The following is a 19,761-nucleotide window of genomic DNA, read 5'->3' on the forward strand; positions in this document are numbered from 1 at the left end:
TTTGTTCCTTTGTAACCGGTGCACTCATCTTGTACAATATTTTTATATCAAATTGAGACAAAAGCTTTTATTTTTTTGTCCATTAGTGTTTCCCATACAAAAATTTTCTAACACTGCAAGTGCTCTAATCGGTCCTGAAGTTACCTATACTTCATTTGCAAAATTTTATATTATATTTTATATTATTATGTTTTTATCTCAGTGTATTTTTTTATTTTTGTATTTAGTGGTAATTTATTATGTTCTATTGTATTTCAATGTATTTTATTGTGTTGTAAGCCGCCCCGAGGCTTCGGCAAGGGGCGGCATAGAAATGTTATAACAATAATAATAATAATAATAATAATAATAATCTTTTGTTCTTTCCTGAATCTTTCACCATTCAATTTTATTGGATGTCTTTCAACTTCTCCCTATCCATGGTCTTTCTTAACATAACTTTATATCTCTCTATCACACTGGCCATCGATTCCCCTTTTTTCTAACCTAAATCTTCCCAAATTTTTGTAGCCTTTGTGTTCTTTAAGAATTGCCAAATATAAATCCTCAAAAGCTGTCTTCATTAAGGTTTTGACATACATGCATCTATTTAAATCCCAGTTTGTCCAAAATGCCTAAAATGAAGGATACTTGCAGTTCCTTCCTTTTTATGCATAAAGTTTAATTACTCTTCTCTAGTATGTACTTTGTTGATCTTTCAAAGCTTAATTTTAAGCTGACTTGTAGCCTTGCTGTTCCCTCAATCTAGAAACCTAGAAACTAACTGGATGCCAGAGGATTGCCTGCAGGATGTTCCATCATGAATTCATGAAAATGGATTTCCCTGCCCTTCCTTACCTTGGCAGTACAAAGCCCCCCACCCACCCCTGCAAGGTTTGAGAATTGGATCTTCATGAATGGACTGGATTCCAGTATGGGGAGATCAATCTGACCAGCTTTCTAGAAGAAGGAGGTGTACCAACTAGTAATAGTAAATACAAATTATACCAGTAAAAACAACCCAATATCCGCATAGTACGTTCCTGGCTTGCAGTCACAGATTGCTATGGGCCATCTCTTGCTGAGCTAGATGAAAGCTGGCCTTCCCTTACAGTTGCCAAGCTGAGAACCGGGTAAACAAAAAAGTGTTTCCTTTTATATGCCTGCATTAGCTCTACACTGCTGAATCTGATGGAAGACTCTAGAGGGCCAGTGTAAATCGCCTACTGATCTCTCCCCCCTGCATCAAGTACTTAAATAAGCTTTCCCAACAGTTTCACACAGTGTTAATATAAGGGGCAGAATACAGAACTTTATGGAGCTCCATTAAAAGCCACCAAAGATAATGTCTTTTCTCAGCAGAGGCCATCCACCATACCAACCAAAACAGCAGTAGAAATGGATACGTGCCTGGTGGAAAATAGTTCAAGGAAACAGCAACAGAGCTGCAACCAAGGACAGTCACCATTTTAAGATTAGTAAGGGTACAATCCTAGGCATGTTTAAACAAAGTCCTACAGCTCCCTGCCTTCCTCAGCCAGAGGCACAGGGCTGTGTCCTAAGAGTGTAGCATTCAGTAAAGGTTATTTCACATTTGAGTGCCCTGTGGAATTTTGCTCATTTCTAAACCAAGTTATGAACTTTTACATATTGTACAAAAATGAAAATATCTGATCAATGACTCTGGAAAACCATACTTTAACCTTATTTTTCTCATCTTAATGTCTACATTCGTCTAAAAACATGAATGTAGACATAACTTTCTTGTGTTTAAAGTTGCAAATGTCTTTAAATTTCACAGGGAAAATTGGCCCATGTTTGCAGTTGTACCGATAAAGATTATAAAAAATTGTAATTATATAAATAATGTTTGTATAATATAACCATATATAAATATTTAGAGTAAGGAGATGAAAAACTGCTAACATGACATTATTCACAAGCTACAACAGGTAAAAAACAGCACAACTCTAACTGGTTACTCAGAAATAACCCTACAGGGCTTGTTGAGATTAACTCTCAGGAAGGTTTGCAAAGGATTTATATCCTCAGCAGTTTCCTGGATCTAAGCATAATTAGTTGATATGCAAGATAACAATTTTGATGCAAGTATCATTTTAACCCAGAGTTTAATGTTCTTACAGCCAGTTCAATGTATCAATTTGTTTATATCATTTAGCAGAAATACAAGCTAAATGGAAGGAGTTGCAGAATATTGATATGGAAAAATACAAGAGAAACTTAATATATCTGAAAAGAGAATTTGTTTTAATTTAATAAAAGAGAAAATACCCATTAATGCCAAGCTGACTTATGACCAGGCATATACAATGGTTAATTATTAGGACCAATAAATAAAGCGGGAGGGGGAATTTACGCCTCATGATGAAACTGCATGATTTCAGAATGGCAGCTTTATCAATAAAACAAGCTGTAACGTATAACGATGGGTGCCTGGTTTGCTTTCCTCTATCAGGCAGAAAGTGTTTAAAGCTGCGGCTGGAAGGGGTGATGAAAGGAAAAAAATAAGCCTGTGCACTTGTCAAAAAGTAATAACCTGCTGTCCTGTAACAAGGGGTATTCGGGAGTGTAATTTAGTACAGCGAGGTACGAGGCAGGTTAGGGCTCCTGGCTCTTTAAGGAGCTGTACAGAACTAAAGGAATTTCATCAACTGCAGCTCATCGATAGTGCACCACCTCTTAAAAATTCTCGCTCTTTTCCTTAAAAAAAAAAAAAAAGTACGTAAGAAGCCTCATCTTCCTGTTCAGGCTCTTAAAGAACAAAATCCGCTCTTGCTCCCCACCCCAGTGGATTTAGTTCTTTTAACGCGGTGTTTCTCTTGTTACAGGATGCGTGTGGGAATAAAAGTCTCCCGTGCCCGTCTCATTCCCTTTTCCTTCCTCCACTTTCGCCAGAATAAAAAGCAACAGCAAGCGCACCGGGGCGCCACTCACCGCACGTCTGCAGTCCATTGGCGTCCGGGGACTTCGGGGTCGGCCGACTGCAGTCCTTGACCTGGGTCTGAGCGCTGCTCGAGCACCCCATGGTGCGCCAGGAACAGGCCAACTCCTTGCTCCAGAGGCCGAGGATGGAGAAACCCGGGAGCACGGCCCAGGGCGTCGTCTCCGCCGCCGCGGACACGCACTAGGGTGGAGAGGCGAAGGGAATGCGGACAGGTGTCCCGTCTGCAGGAGCAAAGCGCGCGCGCCACCCCCCACGGAGCTGCGCGTGCCGAAGAACTCGCCTCTCATAGGCTCGCACGGGCAAGTGTTTATCGCTCGAGTTCGGTTGCCATAAGAACGGCGCCGCCAGCCCCTCTCGTGCGCGCTTTCGCCTAACTTTTGGCATTCTTCGGGCGCGTACGGCGCAGGCGCGGCAGTGGCGGGACAAGTGCCGCACAGATCCCTGGGGGGGCAAACAAGGCGAGGGCTGAGCCCGGCACCCCCGGGGGTGTACGTGATGCTGCAGCGCGGCCGATCTGAGATCCTTTGCTGCCCAAGGGCGAGCAGCAAAGCTATCCCCTGCTCCTCTTCTCGCTCACGGGGCGTTGCTACCCAAGACAAGTAAGGTTAGTGGGGCACCAGAGGCAGAAAATGCCACACGCGCGTCTTCCTCTCTCCCTGGCAGTACCAGTAGAGCTGTAGTAAATCAAATAACTAGTGTACCACTCACTGTTCATCGTCTGAGGCAGCCGCCTTACTCTGCCTAGACAAGCTCAGCAGCCAAGGCTGATCACATCATTAGGTAGATTTCAGGCTGCGGATGGCTAGGGGCGGTGCTAGGTACCCAAGATTCGAGGCTCAGGCCCACAGAAGCAACCCCCAAATTTGCATATGCTAATCTACATAAGCTCCCAAGTCTCTTTATGTGTCTTTAAGGGGCCCTATCTCCTAAAGATGCCCCATTTGTAAAAAAGAGAGTATGGATGTGGAAAAGAGGGCATTTAGCTTTGCAAAACAACAACAACAAAAACACTTAGGTAAAAAGATGTAAGGAGGCAAACAGCAGATGATGCACATGTGGCAAAAGGCCAGCTAATCCAGGGGACTGGGATGGAACAGAGCTCCTCTGGGCATGCGTATTTCAGTAAGTGCCCATGGACCACAGGGTCAGGAGCCCCTGTGCTCCCACCATTTCAGGACCACAAGTGAAAGATTCAGGACTCCAGCCTTGTCTTCAATCCAAAAATAAGTTGCACATTTTTCCATTCTGTTTATGTTGATTTAAACTTCATCAGTATATACCTGTGTCCTACTAAGTCCTGTTTAAACAATTTAACATGTTATGGCTTCCATGCAGAACCATTTTCAGAGATTTTTCATATGTTACAACAAAACCTATTCAAGTTCTGTTCTCATAAGATTGCCATCTCTTGCTGCACATTCCTGGCAGCATCTCTGGCACTGAGCTTTTCCATGTAACAATTCCAGCCCACATAATTAGCCTGTGCAGAATCTCAAAGGTCTTCTAGTTCAATCCGAGAGTTTTTTGTGAATTGAATCTGAGCCTTGGGCTGAAAGGTTTAAAGCAGTTGGGCAAAGGATTGACTATCAGTAAAAGAAAAAAAAATTAAACTATAAAAGCAAAATAAGTATCCACTGTACATTGTTCTGTGAGAATCTCAACTGTTCTGTCAGGTAAGAACATGTGATGCTGCTAGTAACTGTTTAATGTGGTCTGAAACAGCAGTGGCATTTGCTACATACCAGGATAGATGTGAAGTACTGAGGACACTGGCTGAAGGAGCCAAGTTTATGCAAAACTGGTAACACCAAATAAACTGCCATTTGAGGTGTGGCAAAATTTTTATATACAATCCAAACATAACTGATCAGAAAATACAGAACTCTACAAAATTAACAAAGTGTAAATCTCAAAAGTCTTAAATCCAACTGTAATCCAAAGTTATCAGAACAAATCATGGCAGAGAAATCTTATGTAGTATACTTGTTGAAAAAGGTAAATGCTATCATTGATAATCATCATGTTACCTAATGGGCCTTGATGAATCTGTGCTATTAGGCATGGAATGGTTTCTGAGAATGTGAAGATGTGAATCGACTTGTCTAACCCATCTGAGCAACAGCTGTACTAGACTAAGAAAGGATATTTATAGATAGCTCTTGATATAGCTCAGCTGAAACTTAGAAGCCACTTGGTTTTAGTGCCAGTTCCTATACGGATTGAAGCTTGTTCATACCACAGATTAAAGTTTAGCAGAATTATAATAGGAAGCACCTACATGAAAATTAGGCAGGATTGGAACCTGCCAAGGGTCAACATCACACCAGGAGTTTATTGACAAGGACCCCTTTTATCATTGCAACTATCTTGCTTACCTGCCTCTTGCTCTGCCCTAGACTGTAGTTGTGGTAAAAAGGAGGAGATGGAAGTTCTACTGCCTGCTTACTAACTCTATGTATATGAAGCAACCCCATGATGAGAAAAGATAAAGAACAATAGCAACTAGGGACGATGGTAAGGTAACTTTACTGAGGGAGGGAGCCATTAAGGGGTATCTTTCCCAAGGGCTCTTCAAACCTGAAGCCAATGCTGAGGGTAGGAATATAGAAATAACTACTTAGAAGTCTTTTTAATCGTAAAGTTCAGATAATACCAAAAGTAAATTGAAGTCAATCACACAGCATGAAGGCACATGAAATGGCAGTTTTACTGAAGCTAAGCAGGACTGGATCTGGTCAGAGACCTAAAGAAACCTTATTTACCCCATCTTAAGTTCTATGACTTAAGTAAAATCTCTCCCCCTCCTGTGTATAGTCAAACATCTTGTTGACAGTGGCTTGCAGAATTCTTTTGAGAAGGCCACAAGGAGAACAGTCCTCTCCTGTTTTCTTTTCTCCAGCATCAGTTTTTCAGACTAGACTGGAGTTTCTATTTAGATAGGATGGATAAAGGCTTAGGGGGCCCTTGGGCTAATATAGTGGACTATAAATTTAATAAATAAATACATGATAAAAACAATTAATAGAGCCATCCTCTATTAAAGCACTCTAAGCTAGTGGCCCTCACCATATCACTGGAGTCCCAAATTCCATAAATTGTGTACTTTGGCTTCTTGATCCTGAACTTAGAATTAATTGCATTTTATGACACTGAGCTGTAGAATTTGCTCAGTTTGTTTGGGTTTGTATGTTATGACAAGCAATGGCATACTTTTTTTTGTGCCTAGATATGCCTGACTGATGTTCAAGTGAATTCTATACTAGCATTGTTTCCATCTTCTTTGTGTGATCAGTGTAATCTGCAAACCCCAGTTCTGTGAATTCCCATGATCTCTGTGGACATGTAGCTCCTAAAAGTGAAAAGGCTTATTTTATCTGGTGCTGCTAGTGTAAAGGGCAATGGCCTTTGCATGGAACATGCTTATCAGGTCCAGGCAAATCAAAGCATCTCAGAAATATTGGTAAAATATTTCACCTTTTCTGCATAGTTACATTACCCATCCCTTGTGACTCTGTATGTTTTGGGGGTATGGTCTAACAATGAACTTCAGGATTTTCTCTGCTATTCTGCACACTTCATCCACCTTCCCCCACTGTGCAACATTTAACTATTATCTGATTGGATAACTGAATGACAAAATATGCCAATGCTGATTCAGCAAATGCCAATCGTCTTAGTATCTCGAATTCCTCATTGTGCTAGGTTTGGAACAATGAAGTATACTTGTTTTCCTCATAGTAAATGATTAGAAAAATGCATGAACAAGGGAAAACTGAATGGGCATGTTTGCACTTGCTTTAAATGTGATCATTTTAAAAACCTCAGTCTGCCACTTGTAATACCAGTAGAAAGAAATCTAATTAGTACAGCTGCCAGAATGGAATTCAAATAAAGCCCTCAAATTCATCTGACAGTGGAAAAATGTACACAGGCTTACTTTCTGCCTGTTTCTGTGGCATGCTGGCTAGGGAATGCTGGAAGTTACAGGACTTTTTTTCCTTCCTAACATGCATAGGAATACACCCTCAAAACTAAGAAGGTCCACATAGTTAAAACACAGGTGATCTAAATGAGCCTCAAGGCTCTAACTGCAGCATTATTGCACATGCCCTGCCCAACAAACACCAGACAAAGGTCTTCTTGCAGACTTGAAGAAACACACCTTATACTTCAGAATCCAGTACTGACACACAGCTCTTCCAATATCTAACCATAGTTAAAAGATTGTTTAACCCATGGAATTGGAAATATTTATTACTCCAAATTTTGAAATTTCAGAGCAGTTACGTTATTTCCTTCCATTTATTTTTTCCATTTTTATACTTGCCCAATAGCTGAGGCTCTCTAAAGGGAAGACTGTTATTGTCATTTCCCTCAGTTTCAGTATTTTGCACTTCTACAATCCATTGCTTGATTTCTAAACTGAAGTAGCAGGGCAAGTGAAGTCTCACTGGAAAGTAAATCTGCCTTCCAGACATGTGAGGATAAGTTAGAGGAACAGCAAGACACACCTCTCATTGTCACATTGATATGTAGTGATCAGGACATGATCAAGTGGTTGATTTTGGTCTCCAGTGCAATCTTCTTATACTTGTTATTTTTTCACTGCTGCTCAAGTCGTCTTCAAATTTTTTGGCTGCAGCCTCCCTTTGAATTGATGGCTTAGCCAAGGTATGCAAAATCTTTCACAATTTCATTTTTTCATTATCTTCTGTGAACAGGATTTTTGTTAACATTCAACTCCTGTCCTGCTTTTGCAGTTGCACGAGTTGTTTCACTGCATACAGACCGAATAGTCTATTTTCCATACTCTATCATTACAATAGCTTCTTGTGCATAATGCAGGCTACACATTAGCTCAATCAAGTGCTTTATAGACTATGCCAAAGCCTTTGTGTGAAATATGAGAAGCTATGGATGGTTCTGATGGAAATGGGTATGGCAAGCACTTGAAATTCTTTGGTGTGTTCCAGTTTACATCTACAATATGATAAATTGGAGATAATTACAGAAAATTTATGATGCAAAGATAACCCCATGGTTTGAGAGGAAAATTATTTAGCTGCAATTTAAGCAACTGTAGTTTCACAGAGATACTCTGTACATGTTCAAAGGTATTTTGAACTTTAGATCATATTAGTATCCCCTTGCTCTGGTTCATATGCCTATTTTATTTTTGTATTTAAGGGTCAATGAAAGGGAAGACAGGCCATTTCACCAGTTCTTTTGACAGCCAGCTAAAAGGACACATTTTTTTCCTTGTCCCTCCCCATCCATATGCCTTATATGGCTTTTTGCATTGTAAACTTGTGGGAAATGACTATCCTGATTGTTTTAAGCTACTCTGGAATTCTTTCTGAGCAAGGAGTAAAATAAAACAAAGCGTTAAATACATAATCAATTTGAATACTGGTTTTTCAAAAAGTAATCCCCATTTAATTTAACAGAACACACACCCAGGAAAGTGTATGTTATAGTAAACATCGGAACCGTAAAAACGGGTTTGAGATTCTTCTCTCCCCGCCTCCATGAGTGAGGGAATTCGGTACGTGCAACGTTTCCTATGTAGTATCACCGCCTAAATCTGCTTTCTCACACGTCCAAAGATTCAGCCCGTAAGTCCTCCGTGCCTTGCTCCCTTTATGACTGATGGAAATGGGTAGGGTGGCCAGGTTAAAAGCGGTATATGTATAAGAAACTTTACTTCAGGCTTTGATTTGCATAGTACGATATATGCGGGGCTGAAGATGAATGAGAGGAGCAGCTTTCCCCTGCCTTATCCCTATAGTTTCAAGCGCTTTCTAAAAATTCCATTGGTTCTCTCTCGAAACGTTCCGCTGAGAGCCGGAAGTGTTATAATTTCAGTGAGACCAGTATTTGCCCACATTTTTCTATCTCTATGGTGCCTTCTTGAGGCACGGTAGACCCCAGCGCGTGCTCAAGGCCTACCAAGAAAATAATGGGGCTTCGGAGGGTCGGCAGAAAAACGGAAGCGCTCTTCTTCTCGCGATCGTAGGTGTTCGCGCGGGCTCAGCCGCGTGGTTAGGCGCGTTGCATTGTGGAGATTCCTTCCTTTCCTCGTTGCTCAGCCATCTTGGAGGTTTCTCCTGGTGAGTGGCTCTCGGGTTTTGGGGAGAGGCTGGCTAAACGGGTTGCATTAGCGGCGGGGCTGCTTGGGTGGCCACTTTCAGGGGCAGCGTTAACTCTCGCTTCTTTTGTGCAGGAAACGGCAGAGCCGACGTGAACCGGCGCGATGGTGGCCGCCAAGAAGACGGTGAGTGGGGGAGGTGGCCATTGCGAGCGGCGGGCGGAAGGGGTTCACGAGGCGGCGGGGGGACCGCCGGGGCTCGGCGGGAGAGACGAGAGCTTCAGGAGCGGCCTTAAGCAGTCTGCGAGGCCTGGTCAAGTTGGGCAGAGGGTCCCGAGTCTGGCTTGGGGAGCTCTGTCACAGGCGCATCGGCCCTGGCTTCTTTCTAATCTAGAAGAGAGTTGTCGTTTGCTAGAGCCTTTTTATAGATGCGTGCGAGGCGCATCTGATGATGTTAGTTTCTGGAGAGGTAGCCGTGTTAATCGATAGAACCAAAAAACCGCAAAGATTAAATGGAACCTTGAAAAGGAAGAAATTTATTCTGGCCCGTGCTTTTGTGGACTATGTCCTGCTGTAGCTTACATCATACTATAAGTTCTAATTGACAATTTGTTTATTTATATAAATAAATCAGATAGTTTCTACAGCCCCCCTCCCAGAACTGTCTGCATGACAATAGTTTAATATACCTCGCCTTGCACTCCACCCCACAAGTTGAATAGTAGAGAACTTACTGCAGCCATAAAGCTGTTGCTGGATCCTCAGTTTGGAACCTCAGTTTAACCATGAGATAAAATGCAGGATTGTTAACTCCCTTGCTTATTGACCTGTGAAGATGACATATGTTCTGCTATTGGCTTTCAACTGTCATGAGGGTCACACTTGTAAGGATAGTTAGTGGAAAGTTGAGCCGCTACTTCACAGGTTTTATTAATGCATATATTCAGGGTTAAGGTAAAAAGTCACAAAACGCATTGAAAGGGGTTTTTTTTTTTTTTTTGAAGAAAACATACAGGAAGAGAATGAAGGACATCAAATGTTTGGGAAATGAAGCTTACAGCTAAAGTAACATGTTATGTAAACCTGCTTGTAGAAGCTGTATGTGGCCTAAATAAATACTGGAGGACTAAACAAGGATGTGATGGTATTGAACACTTTGTGGGGGGCACAATCCTATTTGCTCCCCAAACTCTTACTATAAAAATAGGATGTGTGAGTTATGCTCAAATAACTCATTTTTTAGAGGCTTAAAAAATGCAAGTGTGCTTTCAGGTTGGGTGTATAATTACAGTCACACAATTTAAATATATATGAAATGATAAGAGCTTATACAATAATATTGAATATAACATGCATGGGCTAAATGTAGAAAGGACAGCTATTCAGAATACCATGATTTTGTTAAGTGCACAATAAATGCTGAAATAATTCTGAATTCTTTGTATTTTCTTACAGAAAAAGTCTTTGGAGTCTATAAACTCTAGGCTTCAGCTGGTTATGAAAAGTGGAAAATATGTATTGGGTTATAAGCAGACTCTGAAAATGATCCGGCAAGGCAAAGCCAAGTTAGTCATCCTTGCCAACAACTGTGCTGCGCTGAGGTAAGGATGCATCTACTGAAAATTTACTTCTGTGAATAAACTGGATTTGTTAAGTAAATGGTAGTCTTTTGCACCATTGACTAAACTTTACACTTAATGTACAGTCCTGCATACACCTATGTGGGAGACAGCCATATTGAACTAAGTGGCTGTGAACACACATTGGTTTGCATTTTTAATTTTGAAATGTCTTGCCATAATAATTAAAATGACTAACTCCTGATAGTTATGGCTTGGCAAGTTTGATTCTGAGGCATGTGATATATTATTGTCCACCACCATCACGAGGACCGGTGTTTATCGCCATTTGGCAAGAGAAAATCCTCAGCTGTCTCCTCTGATGTAGGACAGGGAACATAGCAGCAGTTGGCTGGATATTTAGCAGGCTTGGGGCATAATGAAGGTTATCCCTTCCTACTCACCTACTTCCAAGAAAGGAAGTTTATAACTGGCCGTTTATAACTGCTTTCACATGGGGTTAAATGGAAGACTGTGACCCATGACAATGTGATTCCAAGTACCAGAAGTACTGAAAATGGAGTCTAGTGCTTAGTTTTAGGGATAAGTCATGCGCCTCAGCCTCATAAGACACAGTGGTGTGGTTCATTATGTCAGGGCAACCCAGGGTGTGCTGCTAAATGCACATGTTGGTTCCTGGCTGGCTGCTCCTGTTGAACTATTTTTTGTGTAGAGTATCTCAGAGCTAGTGTGGTGTAATGGTTAAGAGTGTAAGACTGGGTCTCAGGCAACACATTCTAGTCCCTGCTTGGCCATGGAATCAGCTGGGTGACTTTGGGCCAGTCACAGACTCTCACAGGGTTATTCTGGAGGAGGAGAATGATGTAAGCCACTTTGAGTTTTTTATAAGAAAAAAGGGGGGGATATTAATTTGATTTTGGACACCTGTGTACAACTTCTGACTGCCCCCCTCCAGTTCTAAACAGGTAGACTGTTAAAGGTGTAAATCATGAAGGCCTCTTACTAATGGCAGTAGAAACTTGGTTTTAGTGTTCAAGGCAGAACACAAATTGCAAGTTTAATCTAGACTTAAGTCATGTGCAAAAGCAATGGGATTTAAAGGTGCAATCCTGTGTAAGTTTAGACTGTCTAGGGCATGCTAGGAGTTGTAGGCCTTTTTTCCTAACATAAATGTTAGGAAAAATGTTTTCCTAACATTTTTTCCCATAAATGTTAGGAAAAAACATAATAAAGTTGTGTCTTAAGTTAGCCATGACTGAGCATGTGTTGTTACTTTAATGTGTATTTAATTTGCAGGAAATCAGAAATTGAGTACTATGCTATGTTGGCCAAAACTGGTGTGCACCACTACAGTGGCAATAATATTGAATTGGGTACAGCTTGTGGAAAGTACTACAGAGTATGTACACTGGCTATCATTGATCCAGGTATGTATGTTTTGTTTAGAATCATATACCTGCAGTTCTTACATCTTTCCTGGCCAGTGTGGCCTATTATAGATTCATTGACATGCATTTATTATTGTCTGGGTTCTGCAAAAATCTAGAATTCACACTAACTTTTGGAGAAGTTCTCCACTTAACTGGTATTCTGATTTTATATAAATGTAACAAAGAACTTAGTTATCAAGAACTGGCCAGATTTTTGTAAAATGTATAAAGGTGGTAATACCTGGTGAATTTGGATAGTTCTAGAATGAGTAATCTGGTAATCATAGTCTGCATTTGCTTCCCCAGAACTTCGTTTCTTATCTTAAAATTTGGAGTTGCATTGTAAATCAATCTTGAGGCTATAAGGCTTCCCACTGAAGTAAATTTAAGACGTATGCAAAGATCATGATATTCAAATTATATTTTTAAGCTGTTCTAGCTTGAGTTTATAAAAGATTGCGAATACATTCTCGCTGTCCTGATATTTCAGTGATCAGGGCAGGCTAGACATTCGCTATATTATCACTGTGCAGTGTGTCTCCAGGGCAAGTTTGTCTCCCTAGTTCTGGTTTTTAACTGCAAGTAACATTCACAGATTTTAATTCTAGTACTGTTGGCTTATTTACGGTCAAGCATCTCAAATGTATGGAAATATCGAATCTAGAGCTAGTATATGCAAGTAATTATTAAAGGAAAAATGGTTGTTGTTCAGCAATTCTTTAACCAAATACTTCAGGCATCTTCACATGAAGAACTGATTGTGTAGTTTTCTCAAATTTTGTGCCCCTTGGATGTGTTGGGCTACAAGTCCCATAATTCCTAGCCATCAAGGCAAGACAAAGTTTTTTTAGTCCAAAGTTTTGATGCTAAAATGCGGTGTTTTTTCTTCCAACAGGTGATTCCGACATCATTAGAAGCATGCCAGAACAAAGTGAAAAGTAAACATGGCAGAACTTTAAATTTTGTGTAATAAAACTGGTTATAAATATTGTTGGCATTAGCTTTCATGAGTTAGATGCATTAAATGGCATGGAAAGTGGAGGAAACAAAGTTTACACGATCAAGCAAACAAATGAGAATATAGCCTAAAAGGCCCATTAATGCCAGAACATGCAGCTACAGATTGGGTCCTGCTATGGGATTCATCCACACTGGTTGTATACACATATTGTACATCTGAGATGGAGATGTCCTGTTACTTCCTGCATCTTTGTTTATAATGCTTGAAGTTTAGATGTTGTGGAATAATAGCATATATCACCACTAGTGTGAATCTGTTTACCAGAGGGCAGCTTCCTACCTTAGGGAGATTATTATATAAATGAAAAAGGAGAAGCAGGGTAAATGGAGCAAGGAGGCATGGGTAAAATGGGAGGAAATACAGTTCCATTGCATTAACCATGCTCTGGTTTAGTTACAGTAGAAAATAGGACTATGGCAAACAAACTGATGCAGAGCATCATCCTCCCCAGCAAGACAAGCACCCTTGTTAAAGTTCTCGAATTGCTTGTTTTACCTTGGCTGTTGAAAACTGACACAATTGCAGAGATTCTGTAATTCTTCCCAAAGGCTATCTTACAATGTTTAGATTGGAGAATACCAGGAGTTGGAAGGAAATGTTTTCTGTCTTAAAGGTACCACAAAGCTGTTTACACTCTTACAAGATCAGTGTCTTGTTTTATTTACTGAAAAAGCCAGTGGCCATGTTATATGTGCATGCACAATAGGCTTTTATCAACTAGATAGAAATACAGATATTCTGAGATTACAAGAGGTTATACAATTCTCAAGCCATTGCAGATTTTATATTGCAGTACCTTGAATTGGTCCTGGATGTCTAGGGATACTAGTAGACACATTCAAACACTAGAGACATTCAAAAAGAAACTGGACAGCCATCTAGTGGGATAGTGTAAACTGGTGTCCTGCAAGAGCAGGGGGTTGGACCTGATGGCCTTCATGGCCCCTTCAAACTTCACCCTTCTTTTGATTCTATGAAGTACATAGAGAACTTGGAACCTTGAAGCTGGGCTTTCCACAGTGCACCTTTCAGATGTACTGCTTCATTCTTGATGAGATGTGACCTCTTGAAATATGGGGATGTCTTATTTCAAAGCTGTAACAATGAGTGTGGTCATGCCTTGCTCAAAACTAGTATAGGCAAGGCTCCACAGAGAATACAACTTTCCTCTGGTGATTTAACAAAAAAGCTGGCAAACAGTATTAGCTCCGAGTTCTTTAACTGTATTATCTGGAATTGTGCCATGCTGATTCATTCCAAGCCAAGTTTTGGTTTTGCTAAACATGCCGATCAGTTGTGAATGTACAATTGATGTAGGCATGAATCCAACTGAAACTAATCAAGACTGTCTATAATCCAAACAGAAATAGACAAGTCAACCTATACACAGATTCAGAAGGAAACAAAGTGATATGCTTGGCTAGATGTGTCTTTGCTAGTTGTCAGACCCCTGATCCATAGTTCAAGCCTAACTGATGGCATAGCTATCATAGCACAGGATGACTGGAAATGAAAAGTTTTTTTTTTACAAATGCTCAGAGCTGGTTCTAAGTGTTACAAACAAGCTTGGTTTCTTCTACAGTTCAAGGGCAGGTTGCTTACCTGTAATTGGTTCTTCAGATGGGCGTTATGTAGCTGAGGAATTTTTGGCTGAAACCCCACCATTCTATCTTGGTACACATGTCCTTAGTGGGCTCCCATTTTCTCTTCAACTATCATTGTGATTGCCTCTAGAGAAACTTCTTTCTTTGGACATGACACGTTACAAAGATTTGTGTTGCAGGTTTTCATGATGACAAGCATTAACCTGTGCCATGATAAATCTTAATTCATAAATCCAGCCATCCTAGGATATAGTGTATTCTGGGATCCTGTAGACTTCTGAAATCCTTTGTTTTTACTTTTCTGTACATTTCCTTTTATAATCTATGGTTCTTAAAGGTAGTATAACCACATAAAAATGATTTTTTACAGATACAAAATGCTAACTTTTCCTTACTTTTGCAAAGTTGTTAGGGTTGTTTGAAGTTCAAAATATTGGGAAGGCATAAGTTTGGGAAAGGCTGGTTCACTTTCCCATTCATTTCAATAACAGTAACTTGAACCAAATTCAGCATACTTTTTGCATAAATGTATATCCCCTTTTTTCCTCCAAAGATGCTAAGATAGCATAAATGATTTTCTGCATTTTATTCTCACAACATCATGGTACAATAGGCTGAGAATAAGTGACTGGGTTAAAAATCAAAGCTGCTGTGATGACTTGAATGAGGACTCCAGAGACCTGAATTTAACAATCACTACACCCCAGTGGCTTTTACTCCGTAAAATGTTCTTTTAAAAAACTGAATTGAAACCAGCACAAGATTCACTCTATATTTTCTGAGCAGTATGTGGAATATTGAAGTGGCTCAGTTTAGCTTCAAACACTTCAGAAATACTCCAATCGGTTGTTGAGGTCAACAGCAAGCCTATTACCATAAAAAGTTTAAACACCAAAAGCTAGAAGGTTTTTATGCAGTAGGGATGTGTATGCTTGGTAGTGCATGCATATGATAGATTATTCATTCTGGAATCAGTAAATGCTTCTAGTTGGCAGCAGAAAAAGAGTATCTTGAGATGAACGTAGCTAAGAAACAGCAGATGCTGGGGGTGAAAATAAAATCACTGGACTTCTACTGTGTTTTTTCTTATAATTTGAAGTTGTCCACTTATGTTGATTTTTATTTTGGCACGAGCTGTTTTCCTATAGAATACTTGCCTGGTTTTTTGCCCCACTCACCCTGGAAAACAGCTTTATAGAGCATATCCAATTTCGCTATTATACTCTTGACTAAAAACAGCCTCTCAGGATTTTGAATGCTGTATTTCTAGCAGTAGAACTTAACATGTTACACCATTATGGACAATATCCAACATTATTTTCACACAAACTTAAACAGTAAAAGCAGAGCTCTGCCGACCCCTTCCATTGTACAGGCAGCTGTGCACACAAACACAACTGGTTGCATAAGCATTAGTTGGATTGTCTTGCAGTAGTTCAAAACCTAGTTCATGCTAGTGTAACAGCCTTTGTGCTATCAGAAAGACACTGATGGATATATGTATATCAAACATGCCTGCTATTTAGGAGAACAGGAAAAATGGGAGTGTTTAATCAAGCACTTGTAACACTAACCCCAAAGCATTTTTCCTTCAGAATCCATTTGCAGGGAGTAACTACTGAGTGCACAAAAGGTTAAGCACTCTCTGCAAATGCCCCCACCTCCATATATAATGTTACAGTTGAAGCACTGGAACACTAACACAGCAATTCTACACCATAGCTCTTTAGGCTTCTAAACCATTTTAAATGCTTTTTGTAGCACCATTTTATTATATTACATAGCTTATCTCAATTGAAAAAGATAGTATAACTTTACCAAACATCTTGCACTTTTATCAGCAGTCAATTAAAATGCAATATAATTGGTACTTGGTTGATGCACTGAAGGCATAATTTCTTCTTTCTCATGGCTGGATACTGGACCTTTGATACATAACTTTGATACATTATCTTTATGTATAACTATCCAGCACAATACATACTTTTGTTGACAACAATTCATTAATATCTCAATCGATTTTCCAAGTCTTCCATTCTTTTTGACATTTCTTCTAGTAATCATAAATTAAGGAAAACAACTCTTCAGTTCAATTTGTAATATTGCACAGGATTGTTTATGCAATAACATTTTACAAATAAGGTTGCAATGCAACTGCTGATAATTAGTGTTTCATATGGAATTTTTCATCCTTACCTGCAACAGAAGTGATGACCTGGCTCTGAGTTTGCCAAAGACATTGGGTGGGCCACTGAATGAAACAAGGAGAGGATTTTGGTCTAATCCAGTTAGGCTGCTCTTAACCAGTTCAGTGGTAGCTGTGGGAGTATTGCTATGATACTACAAATATATATCCAGGCATGTGCATATGACTGCGAGTGCTTGTGCTTCCAGACCCAATTATCACATTTCTATGCTGCTGAATAGCCAATCATCCTTAGAGGGTTGGCATTTATTTATTTACTAAATAAATTTATTTAGTATACAGTTCCTTTCAAGGGACTCAAGGTGGCCTATGTAATTCTCACAACAACCTTGTGAGATGGATTGGGCTGAAACAGTAACTCACCCCAGTAAGTTCCATAGCCGAGTAGGGACTAGAGCCCAAATCTCTTGTGTCCCAGTCCTTCACTCTTACACTATACCATTCACCTGGACTATATGCATATAATAAACCAATTTCTCATACTTGTCAAGGAAAACCCAAGAACTATTGCCCCATGGAATAATTTGGTCAGCCATTTGCAATGCCCTAAATCAGTGATACATCTAAAGGTATCTTCTTACTGGGATGTGTAATAGCTTTGCTGCAAAAGTGCTTTCCTGGTAGTAGTGGAGTTGTACCTACAGTGGAAAGCTAGGATAAATGAAAGTTGTACCAGGTCCTTCCTACTTGTGTCTGCAGCAGCTGACAGACTCTAGCTGTAATACTCATTGGGTTGGATCCAGACTTTTCTTCCTTCCATTGATAGAGAGCACTAGGATCCAGCAGAGACTTCCTGTTGGCAGAAGGGTGGGGTAATAATTATTGCAAATTACTTTTCACGTCTGCCACCATCACACACTGCCACTTTCATGCTGTTTTGAAGGGTCCCTCCACTTTCCAGAACAGTTTTTCAAGCAACTGCCCGGATAATGGACTGATGAAGATAGCTGCCCCACCCCTTCCTTCTGGGAAGTGCTGTGTGTAAATCTGAATTGTACCCATGGTGTTCTCTGGACTGCAACCGCATATTGGGTTGGTACCACACTGGAAATACTGATAACTTTGCAGGATTGGAACCACATTATATACTGTTACTCTGAATTTTATAATTGCAGCTAGGGGGAGCATGTGCTTCACATTTCTCACCACATAGAGCAACTATACCAATGCAACTTTTCAAAGCTCCATAATGGTAAGTGGTGCATTAGCATTATTGTACTAGCAGACCAAATACCTCTGTTCTGGTTGAAAAACAGGCCACTGCCATTCAAGTAAAAGACATGCCTCAAGAGCCAAATAATGGTATCTAGTGTTGCTCATTTTTCTGCCCAGTGGTGAACTCAGGTAATTATGAGCAGGATTGAGACCAGAACAGGAACATTAAGCTATTAGGTAAAGTATCAGAACGCTTAGGGGAAGTTCAACGTTTTCAGAGGCACAAAACTCTTTAACAAAAGGGATAAAATGGTTCCAAAACAGCCCACTGAAGAGTTATTCTCAGCTCAAGAAATCACGTGTGTACCAGTTTGAAAGCAAAACACTACCTAAATGTAGCATATTTCTATATGTATAGGAATTCCTCTAATAGCAGAAGCATATCAGTTTGAAAATGTAAAAGTTTAAAAAGGGTGTTTCCCAATAGGGTCAAACCTGCTTGGTGGTGTCCTTCCATCCATGCCATACTAGAGGAAGTGAACTGTTACAAGGAGTGGGGTGGGAATACAACCAACTGAAACTGTTTCAGATTCTATTAAATGATACTAGAATTGCAAGATTAGCCAGTAAAAAGCTTACAACTCCTTGCATACTGAAAGTTGTAGGCTGTTTTTTCTGACTAAGCTTGTATAGGATTGTACCCCAAGGCTATAATCTTATGCACAGCTACTGAAGGAGCAAGCCCTGAGCTTAACAGAACTGTTATTGAGTAGTCATGTGTAGGATTACACTGTTAATGTGATAAGTTATACATTCATATATTTAATTTATTATATCACACAAGAATTTATGAACTACAAATCAGTTTATCAAAAGGATATGTTGCTGTGTTAGTTTTCTAACTTCAGCATTTGCAAAATTCTGGAATGTAATAAGATTTTCACATTTGCATAGGTCTTTCTTATCTGCCGAAGGAGTTCCTGAAATGTTGGTGGGAGACAGAAAAATAGTAACAGATAAACTAGTAAATACAGATTCTTCCCAAGAACAACAAAACATCTATTCTGTTTTCAGGCCATCATCAAGGAAGTGGTCTGACAGAAGAGTTTTAGAAAGAAGTTCTGTGTATCAATATCATTTTAACTGCAAATTTATTCAACTTTAGCCTATAATTGAAAGTATAGAAAAAAAGTTATACATGTACCGATAGAAAGATCAATTGATTTATTGCTGCTCAATTGTGGATTTAACTGTGACAGCAAATTGGATTTTGATTTCAATTGCTCTATCTATTGCTGCTGGAGTTGGGAAGCTCCAGCTGCAGGTGAGGCAGTGACTGTCTTTAACCAGTGTCTGGCCAGTGTGATGGCCTGGATAAGGGCCAATAAATTGAGATTTAGTCCAGATAAGACTGAGGTCCTGTTGGTAGGTGGGTGGCTCAGTTTTCCATGTAAGTGATTTTTGCTTAATAAATACATTCCTAAATCTAGGATTCATCTACCACTACTGATTCCTTCTTTATGCCTAAGGTGTATCAGAAGGTAATAGTAGCAGCACTCACAGTTTTTCAGCAACTAACAGAGAAAGCTAGAATCACCACTTATTTGATACTACATCTATGGTAAATTGTATATATGCAGAATAGAAAGAGATTTACCTGAAGATACTGTTGATCGGGACTGTTTTTCTTCAAAAAGATATTTATGGTGCACTACAAAATTGGAACAGGAAAG

The 19,761-nt window shown here is 39.9% G+C and overlaps 3 protein-coding genes and 1 non-coding gene across 5 annotated transcripts in view; 2 read left to right on the forward strand and 2 right to left on the reverse strand.

The window, feature by feature from the left end:
- ERICH5 (glutamate rich 5) overlaps positions 1 to 3,240 on the reverse strand; it is a 10,870-nt gene extending 7,630 nt beyond the window's left edge. For both annotated transcript variants that reach the window (XM_044424108.1, XM_044424107.1), the window contains exon 1: positions 2,935 to 3,240. In XM_044424108.1, the coding sequence (XP_044280043.1) occupies positions 2,935 to 3,025 (91 nt within the window). In that variant the 5' untranslated portion in view covers positions 3,026 to 3,240. The remainder of the gene's footprint in view (positions 1 to 2,934) is intronic.
- A 5,768-nt stretch (positions 3,241 to 9,008) lies between these two features.
- RPL30 (ribosomal protein L30) lies at positions 9,009 to 13,030 on the forward strand. Its single transcript, XM_044424111.1, has 5 exons — positions 9,009 to 9,054; positions 9,168 to 9,218; positions 10,488 to 10,633; positions 11,909 to 12,039; positions 12,938 to 13,030. The coding sequence occupies exons 2-5, from the start codon at positions 9,198 to 9,200 to the stop codon at positions 12,982 to 12,984; spliced, it is 345 nt and encodes a 114-aa protein (XP_044280046.1). The 5' UTR covers positions 9,009 to 9,054; positions 9,168 to 9,197; the 3' UTR covers positions 12,985 to 13,030.
- Positions 12,499 to 12,633, forward strand: LOC123020592. The gene has a single exon (XR_006414147.1). It is a non-coding gene; the product is annotated as a small nucleolar RNA SNORA72 (small nucleolar RNA).
- A 2,900-nt stretch (positions 13,031 to 15,930) lies between the features above and the next one.
- Positions 15,931 to 19,761, reverse strand: part of MATN2 (matrilin 2) — a 45,860-nt gene continuing 42,029 nt past the window's right edge. The window contains 3 exon segments of the mRNA XM_044424320.1: positions 15,931 to 16,723; positions 18,910 to 19,008; positions 19,686 to 19,739. Of these exon segments, the coding sequence (XP_044280255.1) occupies positions 16,671 to 16,723; positions 18,910 to 19,008; positions 19,686 to 19,739 (206 nt within the window). The 3' untranslated portion in view covers positions 15,931 to 16,670.

The sequence above is a fragment of the Varanus komodoensis genome, unplaced genomic scaffold (assembly GCF_004798865.1).
Source record: "Varanus komodoensis strain SLA01 unplaced genomic scaffold, ASM479886v1 scaffold14_1, whole genome shotgun sequence".
Lineage (NCBI taxonomy): Eukaryota > Metazoa > Chordata > Lepidosauria > Squamata > Varanidae > Varanus > Varanus komodoensis.